Raw genomic sequence first — 16563 nt, 5'->3', positions numbered from 1 at the left:
CTTGTATAAGCAAATTTTATCTATATATTATAGCATATGTATTTAGAACCCAATGTATGTTTTTATTAACCTTGGCTGGTATTCAGAAATTAGGTCATTTAAGGTAAATTCATATACTATTCTGAAAAAGGCCATATGATTGTTCTACTTCATTTACAATATCCTTGTATTTTCTCATGGCAAATTTAATATTTTATGACTGTTGTAAATATGAAACTTGAATGTGTGCTTTTCTACATTATCCTTGTATTCTCTTAAGGACTTTTTTTTTTACTGTACGAGTGTGTTATAAATATGAAAATTTGCTACGCCATTCTTGTTTGTTTTCAGGTAATTTTTTTTACATTACTCTGAATCAAAACATGCAATTTCAAAGACAGTTTGAAATAACATGTATTGCTCATGTATGGGAATTAGCAATACAAAAGATATACCAGTTGTAACATTTTATTTTCAAATATTTGTGGATATGGCTACATTTGGGTAAAGATGGCAAACATACGCACATCAAACCAGGTGCTAAACTGGGCAAGCAACATGAACAATTCAGTAAATCCCTCACACTGAAACTCAAATGTACACTTTTATTCAAGTTTTGATCCTTCATGGAGTACCACCTGGGAGTGGAAGCCAGTATCCTTTATTCACCTCACTGCAGTGTACAGGTGAAAAGAAATACATTGGTGAAAGTCATTTAAATTCAAATTGCAGCCAGCCACTCTTGTCATCATCCTGGTTGTTCAATTCCGATCAATCAAAGTTATGCCGCAAAGAACAATCTTGAACAAGATTTTTCCATGCATATCTTCGCCTACCAAGGTCTACCAACTGGCATTGGCCTAAAGCAATTTAGTTTTATAAATGGATGTTTGCTTAATTATGGTGAAAAGGGAGACGTGAGTCTGGTTGATTGGAGTCCCCAACTGCAATAGAATTTTGAAGCCTTGAGGCCACTAGGTTTAAAACTACGACATTTAGGCGCTTACAGTATTTTGAGAGTACATATTACATGAAATGTCGCATCCCATAGCCTAACAATACAAGTGAATGTGCATGTAGGGGAGAGTGGGGCCAAATGTAACACTGACTTTTAGGAACATGCATCAAGCTTGAATGACCAATGTCAGGTTCAACATGCAGAATTACCATCTCTTTGTCTCCAGCGAATGGCGGGAGAGTTCAATAAATATCTGGGGAGATATTGCCAAATGTTTGTTTTGGCTATATGTAAGTGAATATTTATACCAGAAGTGTTTTTTTGGCTACTGTATTGTGTGTGTATGTCAAGAAATTTTAATGTATATAATCATAAACAGTCAAACTGACAGGTCACATAGTTTTGATATGGCATGCTAGCTTGCTGTTATTGCTAGCCCTCCTGTGGGGTTAAACTGAACAGGGTTGTTAGCCTGTTGTCAGTAGACTATTAATTAACCAGCTGGTTGGATTTGTTCAACTCTGAATCTTTGTACATTTATTTAACTCAACTTAGGCAAAAATATATATATTTTCAGAAAGAAGAAAATGGTCACATACATCACAGAACATAATGAAAAAACAGGTTGTTCAGCTCATTTAGTCTTGGCATCTAACTATTAAAAAAAAGTGGAGCAGTAGCCTACAGTGGATTTACAGTGCTTATCAGATAGGGTGGTCGTGACATACGTACGCACATGCATAATCCAGTGTACCAGTGAAACATCTCCTTTATTTAAGTCGATTAAATTAAAGTTAACCTTTTTATTTTTTCTTATCGTACCAAATCACATAATGCAATTTTCATATTGTACCCTATCTCTTTAAATACCCCAAACTTGACAGATTTAATTAGATGTTTTTCCCATTACATGTTTTTTGGTGTTCTTTTCTGGTTTTAATAAGATAATATAACATTTTGGTATAAAGATACAGAAGAGCAGTCCAAAACTTGAAGCTAAAATAGCAAATATCTCCACAGCTACAGTGAACTTTCCAGGTGAGCTGACATAAGCTGGTATAAAGGTGATCCAGACTGCACAGAATATGAGCATGCTGAATGTAATGAATTTGGCTTCATTGAAGTTATCAGGCAGCTTACGAGCCAGAAAAGCTAAAACAAAGCACAGTAGAGAGAGGAGTCCAATATAACCCAGCACAGCCCAGAACCCCACTGCTGATCCTACATCACATTCTAGAATGATCTTTTCTTTGTAGTGTTTTGTATTCTTGTTGGGGAATGGAGGGGATATTGTTAACCAAAGCACACAAATAAGGACTTGTATGAGAGTGAAAGCAAGAACACTCAGTCTCTGCTGTAGAGGCCCAAACCACTTCATCACATTACTGCCTGGAAGTGTAGCCCTGAAGGCCATTAACACCACTATTGTTTTCCCCAGAACACATGAGATGCAGAGGACAAAGGTGATCCCAAACGCAGTGTGGCGCAGCATACAGGACCACTCAGAGGGCCGGCCGATGAAGGTAAGAGAGCAAAGGAAACACAGTTTCAATGAAAAGAGCAGCAGGAAGCTCAGCTCTGAGTTGTTGGCCCTAACAATGGGAGTTTTCCTGTTCGAGTAGAAAATCAGTGCTGTCATTGCAGTGAAAAGGACTCCAGTCAAAGAAAAGAAAACTAAGAGTATTCCCATGACTTCTCCAAAAGATAAAAATTCAATTTCTTTCAAAACACAGGCATCTCCTCTTTTGTTTGACCAGTATTCAAATGGGCACTTCACACAATCAATAGAATCTGCATAAAAACACAACAGCCTGTTAGAAAATGTACCTGCTAGCCATTGGTTATTTCTTTTTACAAAGGACATGTGGTCATTCTATACCAGTATAGATAATTTGCCAATACTAAGGCTCTAATTAAGGATCCCTTTTGGCCAGTTTATGGGAAATGATATGCATTTACATGTCCTGATTTTGAGTAACATTTTAGTAAAGGTTGCCAAATTCAGGGTTGATCACTGAATACCAAGTATTTATGAATTTGTATCATACAGACCTGAGACTGTGATGCTTCATCGTTTACATTATATAAAACAATCATTTCACAAAAAATGTTATCAATTCTAAAACAATATAAACTCTCATTAGCTATAGTGCTCATTTGAAGTTTTTGGAAAGCAAAGCAATTTTTTTTTTTTTTTTGCTCTATAATCAAGCAGTTTGGTTTTGAAAGTTTGGTTGAATATTAGGAGCACGTATAGAATTTCCCATACTATTTCTGAACATTTATACTCTTATGAAATTTGGGTTATAACAAGTATTGGGATGAATAAATTAAATTTTACATTTAAGCATCACATTCTATATTTGACCCCATAGTATTATTTTAATTAAAAACTCAGACAAATTCAGTATACAACAAGAATAACCCAACAAGAAGCCAAAAACTTCTTTGTCCCAAAACATATGGAATCTGCACATATATTAAATTAAAGCAATACTATGGTAAATTTAATTATTGGGATGAGCCCATATTGCCTTTAAATATGTGATGATATACCTGTAGTATTGCTGATTTCTCCCTCAGAACAGTGCACACAGTCGTAGCAGCAGACAGGCTTTCCTCTCTGCACAGCCTTCCGAGTGCCTGGGGGACAACTCTCACTGCACACTGACACAGCCACCTGTGAAACAACACAAGTTTATGTCAGCGCACAATATTAGTCACAATTGTAAGCAATATAACAAACTAAGCTTACACACATTTTTATTTGTGAAACCATGTATGTATTTGTGCATGTATGCATATGTATGCTTATAATACATATAAACAACTCTAAAACATCCACTTATGTAACACATATATTAAATTTACCAAATGAACGCATTACCAGTTCGCTGCCTCCACCCCAGACAATGCTCACATTGTTCATTTTGAATTGTTGCCCTTCAGGCAGTGATGCATCGTAGTAACCTATTGTGGCAATCTCCATGATACTGTCTTTTGCATTTTGTAAATTTATGAGCTCATATCTGGCTGGTGAATCTCCATTGCTGTCAAAATACACTGTCTCCCCTGAATTAGTTGTGAAATTCACTGTTTGCAGATAATGTAAAACCTGTCAATATGAAACAGAGCTGCATTTGAATCTATCATCTTTAGCCATTTACCCATAGTTTACATGTTATACTGTGCCAACAAATATTCCTGTCTTACCTGCCACGGCTTTATGCTGTTGCCGTTTGCGCAGCTGTTATTAGTGAAGGGGCCTTGGCTATGCTCACATGTGAGCAGGTTGTGCAGCGCGTGGGCCACTGCATACACAGCCTTGTACACATTGTTAGCAAACCTCAGTTCTGAAACATCTGTGAACTGGGTCTCCACCTCTCTCAAATTCTCAGAGCCACTGCAGAGTCTCCTTCTGTCAGTCAAGCTATGTGGAGTCAAAGTGCAGTTGAACACATTTTCCCAGAATTCCCTGAGGAATGTGCTGTGAGGAAATTGAGAAGGATTAACCTCCTGTAGAAACTGCCCCAGCCCAGGGATCTGTGCCCTGCTGACCACAAAGCCCAAGGCTCCAATTAGAGCCGTGTAGCCCTCGCTGTCAGTGAGCGAATTGTCAGTGATCCAGGCATCACTGCCGATCCACTGCAGGCCCGTGATGTTCTGTCTCTGCAGCTCTTCCACCAGCACCTTGACCTCCCTGTGTGTCATAAAGGCCATGATCACCTTTGAGGTGGAATGTTTTATAACCTCGACGACTCTGAGCAGTGCATGGCGAGGCCCTGATATCAGAAAGGCCACCGAGTACTCAACACATACTCCCACCTCCTGGGCTGCCTGCACAAAGGTTGCCATCCCATCGTTTCCATAGTCATTGTCACTGCTTATGGCCCCAACCCAAGTCCAGCCAAAGTGCTTCACCAGCTGCGCCAGTGCTCTGCTCTGGTGATAGTCACTGGGAATTGTTCTGAAGAATGAAGGGAACTCTTTTCTGTTGCTCAAACATGCACATGTTGCAAAGTGGCTGATCTGATGTTGAAAAAAAAACATTATACAAAATAAATAAATATTAAGACAGATCAATCTGTGACTTTTACATCGCTTTATTTAATGTTTTTTTAATCTTACAATTTTTATTATTTGTAACTACATTTTTCATTTGCAAAATGTTATTTTATTTACATTATTCAACCACAATTTAGAAATAACTCAAGAAACAGTGCGTCTTACCACCGGTATTTTAAATCTTCCAATAATTCGTGCAAATCCCATAGTTGGTGTTGATCCAGAGTGTCCTAGGATAGCATGGACCGTGTTTGGCTTAGAGCAGCTGTTTGTGGTCACATTCTCTTGCCCATTAGCCAGAGCCATTGCAGCTCTCAGGATGTCCATGCTTCCACAATCATTGTAGATCTTGTATCCCAGGGAGATATTATGGAGGATTTCCCTGTTTTGGTTTATTTCCTCTATTGCAAACATCATTGTATGAGCAAATTGTAATTCTCTGGAATTCAAACTGAAAATTTTTTATTGCATTAATTCAGATAGCAAATGATCTAAATGGAACTTGTGAAAATGTTATACGCTACAAAATCATTTTAGTACAATAAATATTCAATTTAGCTGCGCTGTACGTACTCTTTGCATGGCCGGGGTGTTGGTGCTGTTTGAAAGGTTTCTATAGCACCATCCTGCCCAGTTCGAAAGGAAAAGATTCCCCCGATGATGAGGTCCCCATCCTTGGCTAACTCTGGCTGCTGTGCTCTGCCTAGCAGTTTGCACACGGGTTCCTCCGTCTGCATCCACTGCATGTTCAGGACCAGCTCCAGTAGCAGCATAAGCAGCAACATTGCGGGTCTCCTCCATGTGCATTTGTAACATGCTGCCCTCCAGCTACCTTTATATATGTTATGCAGCATAACAGCTGTAAGGCCCCCTTCTGTGATTCTCCATGGGGGTCAGGCAGGGGGTGTGGCTGGCAGGAGTGACACCTCCGCAGAGAAAAAAAGAATAAACAACAGCCAGCTAAGGCTTGAGCCACACAGGAGGCACACTGATTTTAATTATACCTATAGAGGCACTCTCTCTCACTCTTTCTCTTTCAAATTTGCCTTTCAGGGGCTGACTGGTCAATGAAGGAGTCAGTTCTTTCAGAATAGTGCACTGGATATATGTGGATAAACAAAGATTAATCACACAATACATGCAGTCACATTAACTGACATTGTGAAATGCTTTAACTGAATCACTTTTTATTTCCATTAATTTATGTTGCGTCATGCTTTCCTGCACATGTTGAGGATGACACGTCTGGTGCTTATATACACTGTAATTTGATTTGTAATACTTTGAGTGAAAATTAGCTGCATGGATTTTGTGGCTTGCATTAGCTTGAAATAAATAGAAAACACACAAGACATGCATTATGGGTTGGATGAAAACATAGCGTTTGGGCATTTGTAATCTTCCCAGCTACAAACAGCTACCATAGTAAGAGCTTGGACATAAGTGCATTTCAGCTCTCTAGCTAAGTAGCTAATTAGCTATGCATGTGAAAGCTAGCCTCTAGTTTGCAATTAGATATGAAAACCTTAACATTCGGATAGTTCCTGCAAGGCCCTTGATTCTGGAACTGGTTCCTAGGCTGCGTGCCAATTCAGTTTTAGCTTCACCCTCAAACGCTTCACTTGCAAACCTTCAGTTGGGAGGTTATGATGCACATACCAGTAAACAGATTTGTGGCCTGACTAAATTATTTGCCTCCGTTGAAGCTAAAATCCAAGACACACAATGTGATACACATACCCAAATGTGTAATCATTAACTTGTATGTTTTTCTGTACTCTACAGTATGTAATGTTTTCTTCTATGGGGATGGGATGGCATTAAAACAATATTCAACTGTCCACCACATTTTGGTAGTGTTCCAGCTTCACGTCAGGTCCTTTGCATGAAACACAAACACAAGTGAGCTAATGACTGAGCTACCAACGAACGCTTATGTTACAGTATGAAATATCCTGATTATAAAATACCACCAACCTATTTAAAGACACTCAATTAAAAAAAAACGTATATAACCGTAATATTTTGAGTAGTAATACTTAAATATCGATGATGAAATCGTATCTGTGTTCAGTAGACAGAGAATCAATGCTGTCATTCTCCTCTTCTGACTCAGTCAAGAAAACAGCATCAGCTAGGTGTATCAGCAAACATATGCCTTAGCCATGCTCGGAAGTTCTCAGGAATAATAATATTTTCCAAAAAAGTGATGAAACTCATCGATAACATTTTGGCGGGTGCAGTGTCTTTTACTGCTATCGCAGAGTGAATGCATAAGGTGGCGATGATGAGACATTTTTGGTTATGCTGGGCTATAAGACGTTATTCCAAAAGTAAAATTAGACATGTTATACATTGTTAGAAAGCTTATACTATCTCCTATTGGATAAATTGATCATGAACCAAGCCAAATTGTACTACAAAGGGCAACAACATCATAAACAGCAAGTGTGGTATTATGCAAAACTATTTTGGACGGTACCCAGGCATCACAAATGAACATATTTTTAACTAATGGATAGTCCAAGACAATATATAACCACACAGCCTCGAAAGGGACATCATTATGCGTGAAACCAATGGTAAGATTGTATATTTATTCCATATTTAGTCCCTGATATTGACAGTAGAATGACATGGTATAAGTTTTTAAAAACTTGTCTTGTTTATTTTGTTATTCAGTGAGCAGCCTTTTCACTGTATTGGCATTAGGGCTATTTTTGGGTTATTTTGTTGCTATGACGGAATACAAATCTTTAGTGGTGAAAGAATATTTTTTTGAACTCTCAGATGGATGCTATTGTTCAGTGCATCATACCTGGGGGGTATAGTTGCAGAAGAGACTGCAGGGAGGGGGTGCCTGCTAAATGGATGACGTACGAGACAATAGTGACACTCACAAACTCCGTATTCGGCATAGTTGCTCGATGTCTGAGTTCAGCACATAGACATAAATATTTAACTAGACAGGAATGCACACCCTCAGCCAACCTAAGCTGTGAAGCCCTGGAAATAAATAAGCTTGTACTGGCATGTATTTGTTGTTGAGGGCAAAACATTGGGATCCCCATTAAAGTGAATGGAGAATATCAGACTATTGCAGGCAAATTAATACTTCCCCGATGGCATTTTGAAAATTGATGACCGTCACATTTGATATGAAAAGCACATTGAAAAAATATGCATTATGTAATGAAATATGTACATTTTACTAAATATTTTCCCAAGACTTCTGAACCGAAACAACCATTGGTTCAGAAACTGCTGCACATAATGAAATTTATGATCACATAAAATGGACCGATGAGATTTTCTTTGGTTGTTAAATCACCTCGGATTTCAACAGCAAGCTGTTTTGCCCTCAACAGTGAACGTGCGCAGTAGAGGTCATTTCCCGATACTTCCTTGGCTTCACTGACTGGCCACTCCTACCCTCTCCAGTTCCTATGTACGCTCTAGTTCAGCCATCTCTTCATGCCGGTGTGCAGGCCACTAGGGGACTTGCACAAAGGGGTTAAAACTGTGCTGGCACCTGATTGGCTACATTGGTTTCGGCCCAATGTTCTTCAAACCGGAGAAACATGGTGGCCTGTTCATCAACTTTCTTATTCCACCTAAACCATCCACTAAATTATGTTTCTGAAAGATTTGAGGCTAGAAATAGAATACATATTTGATACTGTATGCAAATGAATGGACACGCCTACTCTAACCACCCCAGGATGCATTTTTTAAAATTGTGTTACAGGCGGAGCCAGGCTAAAACAGTGAATGTTTTCAGTCAAAAAATCATTTCATCATATCATTGGATCATCTTAAAGTGGGGTAGTCGTTTGACAACTGTGGAAAGTTTGCAAACAAGGATGCATCCTGCAGCTGTCAAACCATGCAAGAAGTTTTTGTTTGATGCAGAATAAAAAATAAAAAATCACAATAAAGGGCAAGTTCTTAAGACCGCATTGCAATATTTTTCTACAGGATGTGATGTTGAATTCTGCTTCAATATCTATAAAGCTATCCTGCTAAATATTTCATTCTGCTCTTCATGGTGTTAATATGACCTGCATGTAGCTAATGATTCACTTCAACTCCATCTTGATAAAGCATTCATGACACATTCATGGTTGTCATAAAAGCATTAAAATATAATTACATAGAGCATTATGAATGCATTATAATGTGTTTTACACATCATGTCATGATACTGTGATATGGATCATAGAGCATAATCATAAATATATTTATTGAGTTCTTCAGAATGCATTCATTACAACCATGCAAAACAATATCTATGCACGCCATGAATTGCATGCTGCAGGTATCGCTTTTCAGTCTGCAGTCCATGAGTGCAATGAATAGACCTGCACAGCCCTATAACCACATGCAAAGCAGGAATTCCAAGCTGATCAGTCATTTAAGCATTTTTAACAATATTCTTCACAGCTCTGCAGCTCAGTTCTCAATAAAACTTGAGGGTTTCATCTGATGTACTGATGTGCATCCTCCTCCCTCCTAAAGCCAGTACTTGTGTGCAAACAACAGAGATTAATGCTTGGCAGTGCCTGGAAAATGTGCATACAGATTTGGACAAATTTATTTAAAATATGGCAATCAAGGCAGAAAACCAGCTATTGCTGAAAGATTGTTAATTAAAACATATGAAAGCCCTAGGTGCAATGATCTGTGAGAGACAGCTATACATATTTTGACAGTTTCACTGAGATAGCATTTTACCCATTAAGTTCTTTTTGTTGTTTTTCTCTGGTTTTAGTAAGATAATATAACACTTTGGTATGAAGATACAGAAGAGCATTCCAAAACTTGAAGCTAAAATAGCAAAGATCTCCACAGCTACTGTGAACTTTCCAGGTGAGCTGACATAAGCTGGTATAAAGGTGATCCAGACTGCACAGAATATGAGCATGCTGAATGTGATGTACTTGGCTTCATTGAAGTTGTCAGGGAGCTTACGAGCCAGAAAAGCTAAAACGAAGCACAATATAGAGAGGAGCCCAATATAACCCAGTACTGCCCAGAACCCCACGGCTGATCCTACATCACATTCTAGAATGATCTTTTCTTTGTAGTGCTTCATGTTCTTGTTGGGGAAAGGAGGGGATATTGTTAACCAAAGCACACAAATTAAGACTTGTATGAGAGTGAAAGCAAGAACACTCAGTCTCTGCTGCAGAGGCCCAAACCACTTCATGACATTACTGCCTGGAAGTGTAGCCCTGAAGGCCATTAACACCACTATTGTTTTCCCCAGAACACAAGAGATGCAGAGGACGAAGGTGATCCCAAACGCAGTGTGGCGCAGCATACAGGACCACTCAGAGGGCCGGCCGATGAAGGTAAGAGAGCAAAGGAAACACAGTTTCAATGAAAAGAGCAGCAGGAAGCTCAGCTCTGAGTTGTTGGCTTTCACAATGGGGGTGTGTCTGTATCTGAAGAAAATGATCACCACAATACTGGTTGTGCATGTCCCAAGTAAAGAGATTGATGCAAGCAATATTCCCATAATTTCATGATAGGATAAATATTCTGTTTCCTTCAAGAGGCATTCATCTCTCTTCTTGCTTGACCAATAGTCTGAATGGCACTGCACACACTCAATAGAATCTAAAAAGAAAATAAAGAATCTGAGCATTAGCAGGGAGCAATATGATGGTACTGATCATTATTGTGATGGATTTTGTGAAAACATCAATTTTAAAACTATAGAAAACATTGTGGAAAACAGAGGTTTTTATAAGTGAACTAAAAATGTTGATCAAATCCGGTGTCTGGATTTTTAAATCAGTTTCACCACATTTACAAGCTGTGCAATACATAATCACCTGTAACATTGCTCATTTCTCCCTCAGCACAGGGGACACAGTCATAGCAGCAGACAGGCCTTCCTCTCTGCATGGCCTTCCGGGTGCCTGGGGGACAGCTCTCACTGCACACTGACACAGGCACCTGCAGTACAGATGACAGTATATTGAAGTATGTATTTTAATGTCAATACTAATTTCCATGAAAATGAATCAACATTAATGTTAACATTTGGTGGATTTTTCAGGGGAGAGATTAAAAAAATGCACCATATTAAAACATTGTATTTCAAAACAGGGAAAAGGCTCATATTCTAAACCCATATTTAGTTAAAGTAATTTTTTTAATTAAACACCCATGAACTATTAATTTAAGCATTGGTAACCTGTATCAACAGCTTGTTTTGCAGCGAGATTCTGCAACAGTACATTTAGTAAGAAGAGTCAGTGCACAGGAAAATGGGCACTGTGAAGTTTCAGCTGCACACACTCCTGTTTGCTGAAATGAGCCAAACCAAATGCAGTCCGGACAGAACATCCCTACTGTAGAAATAGCGTAGCTCCTTTTCTAGCCATGGCCACAAATTCATACATGAGCCTTCTGTTCTGTGTCCAGTGGAGCAAACATTTTTCACATTTATTTCATCTAATGGCTGATTATTACATATTCCCATGGGCTTAGTTGTTTTAGGTGAGAGGTAGTAAGGTATTAAACTCCCGAAAGACATTAATAAAAATGTTGAGCTACATCATTGAAAAATGAAGTAGTATTACTGATATAGGGTATTTTTTATTCTGTTTGTTTTGACAAAACAATACATTTGTTTTACTATGCAAATTATAAAACCAATATTTTTTGGTTCAAATTTTTTAATTTATTCAACACACCTGTTTTGCATTTTGTGCCCACACAATTGACACATTGGTCAGCGTTAAGTGTTTCTCCATAGGTAAAGATTCATCATAAAGTCCAATAGTCACTAATGCAATCTGGCCTTGGCTGTTCTCCTGCCAGTTAACCAACTCATACTTTGCAGGTGGATCTCCGTTCTCATCAAAATAAACCTCTTCACCCTCCTTGGTTTTAAAACGCACTTTTTTCAAATGCTGTAGAAACTGTAGATAAAGCACCCAGATTTAACTAATATGAATTATGAATGCTAAACATTCTCTCAAAAACAGGTAATCAAATCTAAAAAATAAGGTAAAATCAAAGGTATGATGATTGTATGCATAATTTTAGGATCATGAAGACATTTTACATTAACATAATGAAATGAAGTTAACATAGTAAAATGAAATGTATTTTAATCAAATTATACATTTTTAACAGTACATACCTTCACTGGTGTCAGTTGTTCATTGTTGAGACATATATTTCTGTTGGACAGATGAGCATTATTGCTGCAGGTCAAAATATTTTGGAGTGTGTGGGCCACTGCATAGACTCCCTTGTAGACATTATTAAAAATTTGCATTAGGGATAAATCAGTGTATATATTATCTACTCCACTCAAGTCCTCTGTACCTGTGCACTCTTTGACATTTTTTGAAGTACTGCCACTGGGAAATTTGCAACTGAACAGGGTTTCCCAGAACTCAGTGAAAATAGCACTGCCAGATGAATTCAGTGGTCGAACATCCAAGAGGACATCCTTTAAACCTGTAACATTTGCTTTTGGAATTGAGACGCCTATTGCTCCACTGAGGACATAGTGACCCTCCACTTTGGCAATGTAGGAATCAGAGATCCAGGATTCGCTGCCAACCCACTGGTAGCCTGTGACATTGTGGAGGGCTAGTTCATGGAGCAGTACGTCCATGTCCATGTGAGAGAGGAATGCCACAATTACCTTAGAGCTGGACTGCTTTATAATTTCTATAACTCTCAAAAGTTTCTCTTTAGAATAGGTTCTGAAAACGGGCTCTGAATACTCAACGCAGACCCCCTGTTGTTGGGCAGCTTTGATAAATGCAGTCATGCCATTGAATCCATAGTCATCATCCGATCTAATTGCCCCAACCCAGGTCCAGCCAAAGTGCTTCACCAGCTGAGCCAGAGCTCTACTCTGGTAATAATCACTGGGAATGGTTCTGAGAAATGATGGATATTTGGTTTTGTCACTGAGACATGCACATGTAGCAAAGTGGCTGATCTGTAAAGAGATTGATGAACCTTTAACTAACACTTTTTTGAAGCAGCTATGCCAATACAGTATCAGTATCAGTGATACAGTATCAGCGCTGATTAATATTTTACTTTTTTTAGTTTTAGATTTGTTTAATTCTTTTATTATTTGTGATGTTAAATGATTTTACTTGCCTACCAAAGGAATGTGAAATGGTCCAATGGATGTAGATATGGCGATTGTAGGTGAAGAGGAAGTCTCTCCAAGGATTGCCTGAACTGCAGCTCTTTCCGAGCAGGGAGCAGCTGAGGCTGAATCCTGATATCCATTTGTCAGTGCAAGTCCTGCCTTTCCAGCAGTTGCAGAAGAGCCACAGGAGTCATACATCTTGTAGCCAAGAGATATGCCGGGTAGCAAATCTGTACTGTTGTTGATCTCCTCAATGGCAAAGATCATTGTCTGGGCATACTGGAATTCTCTCAGATTTAAACTAGGTTAAACATGATAAACACAAGTTGTACATTAGTAAGTTTCATTTAATTGTAAACAAAACTTTTAGATATTATCTAAGATAAAATGAAAAAAAGTAAAATCTTATAATCTTTTAGTTCATTTCACCTCCACACTGGAACTGTTCATTACTTCATGAGTGTAACTTACCTGGTGCACTGGAGAGGTTGAGGTGCGTTTGTGTAGGAGAGATTCCTGTCTATCCAGCTGCTATGGAATGAGAAAATTGCTCCGATGATGATATCACCGTCCTTTGATAAGTGGGGATATTCTGGCTTCCCAAGTAGTTTACACAACGGGTCATTTGCTCCTGCTAAAGCAGCCACCAGCAGCATGAGCAACGTTGCCAACCAATTTTCTTTCTGTTCCATTACATGCGGCATGTCTGATCTTCTGTAGTTGATTTGAATTTGTATGTGCTCAATCTGGAATTCTGCATTATTGGTTCATATTTATGTAGTATGTGTTACCAGGACAACAATCCTCAGTGGTGCACTTGGATTACCGTCAGGCTTCAGATGAAGGAGGTGCCAATATCCCTTAACTGAGAACGTTAACAGGGTGAAATTTGTTGCATACGTTAGTGTATTACTCTCCAGCCTTCTCCATTTCATCGAATTATCTGATGAAATATTGCAGTCAGTGTTTTCAGAGCAGAGATGATACATCTTCCTGTCTAAAACAATCCCAGGGTAATTTCTTAGGTGTGGTATGAGGAATGCAACAAAACAAATGGAATGGAAAATGATTTATTTTGGGTCGACTATACAAATAAGACAAAGACCTGGACTCAATCATCATTTTTTTCTTATTTAAATGATTAATTGCATGCACTTGCAAAAATCATGGCATGGCATGAGAGATGGTGTGAACAGGAGTATGTTTCCAAAAATTCCCTGAAGAAGAGCTAGTTTCCCATGTATTCAGCTGATACAACATACGTATCTCTTCTTTATACACACAAGAACCACCTACACTACTGTAGTTACTCTGAAATATTGATAGAAAAATTGTAGGAAACACTCTCAGATGTGTACACTATACATTTATTCATTACATGTATATTTTGCCTATGAATGCTTTAAAGTGTACATGTAACACACTGGCATCATTCTAAGTCCAAGTTATGGATGGATAGCTAGTCTGTTTTCATATATATATATATATACAGTGCCTTCAGAAAGTATTCAGACCCCTTCACGTTTTTCACATTTTGTTACGTTAAAGCCTTTTTATAAAATTGATTTAATTAATTTTTATTTTCATCAATCTACACACAATACCCCATAATGACAAAGTGAAAACAGGTTTTTAGAAATTTTTGCAAATTGTTTAAAATAAAAAACTGAAATATCACATTTACATAAGTATTCAGACCCTTTATTTAGTACTTTGTTGAGGCACCTTTGACAGCGATTACTGCCATTATTGTCTTCTTGGGTATGACAGTACAAGCTTGGCACACCTGTATTTGGGGTATTTCTCCCATTCTTCTCTGCAGATCCTCTCAAGCTCTGTCAGGTTGGATGGAGAGGGTTGCTGCACAGCTATTTTCAGGTCTCTCTTGAGATGTTCGATCAGGTTCAAGTCCAGGCTCTGGCTGGGCCACTCAAGGACATTCACAGACTTGTCCTGAAGCCACTCCTGCATTGTCTTGGCTGTGTGCTTGGCGTCATTGTCCTGTTAAAAGGTGAACCTTCACCCCATTCTGAGGTCCTGAGCGCTCTGGTGCTGGTTTTCATCAAGGATCTCTCTGTACTTTGCTTCGTTCATCTTTCCCTCGATCCTGACTCGTCTCCCAGTTCCTGCCGCTGAAAAACATCCCCACAGCATTATGCTGCCACCACCATGCTTCACCGTAAGTGATGAACGGTGCCTGGTTACCTCTAGACGTGACTCTTGGCATTGTGATCAGAGAGCTCAAACTCTAAGTGGGCTGTCATGTGCCTTTTACTGTGGAGTGGCTTCCATCTGGCCACTCTACCATAAAGGCCTGATTGGTAGAGTGCTGCAGAGATGGTTGTCCTTCTGGAAGATTCTCCCTTCTCCACAGAGGAACTCTGGAGCTCTGCCAGAGTGACTATCAGGTTCTTGGTCACTTCCCTGACAAAGGCCCTTCTCCCCCAATTGCTCAGCTTGGCCGAGCGGCCAGCGCTAGGAAGAGTCCTGGTGGTTCCAATCTTCTTCCATTTAAGAATGATGGAGGCCACTGTGTTCTTCGGGACCTTCAATGCTGCAGAAATTTGACACAAAATTGACACAATCCTGTCTTGGAGGTCTAATGACATTTCCTTGGACTTCATAGCTTGGTTTTTGCTCTGACGCACTGTGGGACCTTATATAGACAAGTGTGTGCCTTTCCAAATCATGTCCAATCAATTGAATTTACCACAGGTGGACTCCAATCAAGTTGTAGACACATCTGAAGTGTGATCAATGGAACCAGGATGCACCTGAGCTCAGTTCTGAGTGTCATAGCAAAGAGTCTGAATTCTTATGTAAATGTGATATCTCAGTTTTTTATTTTTAATAAATTTGCAAAAAATTCTAAAAACCTGTTTTCACTTTGTCATTATGGGTTATTGTGAATAGATTGATGACAATAAAAATGAATTTATTACATCCATCCACGCTTAGTTCAATTCAGGGTCGTGGTGGCAATGGGGCAAGCAGAGCAGCCCAGACATCCCTCTCCTCAGCGACTTCTGCTAACTCATCCTGGTGGATCCCCAGGCAGTACCCAGACTAACCTTTGGATATAATCCCTCCAGCGTGTCCTAGGTCTACCCTTGGGTCTCCTCCCCGGTGGCTGAGCCTGGAACACCTCCAGAGGGAGGCGCCCAGAAGGTATCCTTATCAGATGCCTGAACCATCTCAACTGACTCCTTTCAATGTGGAGGAGCAGCGGTTATACTTTGAGGTCCTTGCGGAGAGGCAGGGCTTACTCTCCTTGATGTCAAGGAGAGTAAGCCCTGCCACCCTACAGAGAAACCCCATTTCAGCCGCTTGTATTCGCGATCTCATTCTTTCGGTCACTACCAATAGCTCATGACTATAGGTGAGAGTAGGGACGAAGGTCAACTGATAAATCGAGAGCTTTGCC

General features: G+C 39.2%; 2 protein-coding genes across 2 annotated transcripts; both read right to left on the bottom strand.

Moving 5' to 3' along the window:
- Positions 1-437: 437 nt before the first annotated feature.
- Positions 438-5786, bottom strand: LOC135236001 (extracellular calcium-sensing receptor-like). Its single transcript, XM_064302116.1, has 6 exons — positions 5576-5786; positions 5168-5453; positions 4151-4966; positions 3825-4052; positions 3494-3617; positions 438-2728 (listed from the first exon to the last, which is right to left on the bottom strand). Exons 1-6 carry the CDS (start codon positions 5773-5775, stop codon positions 1824-1826), a joined length of 2559 nt encoding a protein of 852 aa, XP_064158186.1. The 5' UTR covers positions 5776-5786; the 3' UTR covers positions 438-1823.
- Positions 5787-9246: 3460 nt separating this feature from the next.
- On the bottom strand, positions 9247-13861 carry LOC135236736 (extracellular calcium-sensing receptor-like). Its single transcript, XM_064303249.1, has 6 exons — positions 13611-13861; positions 13149-13440; positions 12162-12977; positions 11710-11937; positions 10843-10966; positions 9247-10624 (listed from the first exon to the last, which is right to left on the bottom strand). The coding sequence occupies exons 1-6, from the start codon at positions 13841-13843 to the stop codon at positions 9717-9719; spliced, it is 2601 nt and encodes an 866-aa protein (XP_064159319.1). The 5' UTR covers positions 13844-13861; the 3' UTR covers positions 9247-9716.
- Between the last annotated feature and the right edge of the window lie 2702 nt (positions 13862-16563).

This window comes from Anguilla rostrata, chromosome 12 (assembly GCF_018555375.3).
Source record: "Anguilla rostrata isolate EN2019 chromosome 12, ASM1855537v3, whole genome shotgun sequence".
NCBI lineage: Eukaryota > Metazoa > Chordata > Actinopteri > Anguilliformes > Anguillidae > Anguilla > Anguilla rostrata.
This window is presented reverse-complemented; position numbering and strand designations above follow the sequence as displayed.

Coding starts and splice junctions, on each gene's coding strand:
- LOC135236001 (XM_064302116.1), bottom strand. CDS start 5,775: ATGCTGCTACTGGAGCTGGTCCTGAACATGCAGTGGATGCAGACGGAG. Junction 4,967..5,167: donor GAAGATTTAAAATACCGGTG/GTAAGACGCACT, acceptor TTTCAACATCAG/ATCAGCCACTTTGCAACATG. Junction 2,729..3,493: donor AGAAATCAGCAATACTACAG/GTATATCATCAC, acceptor GTTTTTATGCAG/ATTCTATTGATTGTGTGAAG.
- LOC135236736 (XM_064303249.1), bottom strand. CDS start 13,843: ATGCCGCATGTAATGGAACAGAAAGAAAATTGGTTGGCAACGTTGCTC. Junction 13,441..13,610: donor CAACCTCTCCAGTGCACCAG/GTAAGTTACACT, acceptor TGTTTAACCTAG/TTTAAATCTGAGAGAATTCC. Junction 11,938..12,161: donor AACAACTGACACCAGTGAAG/GTATGTACTGTT, acceptor CTTTATCTACAG/TTTCTACAGCATTTGAAAAA.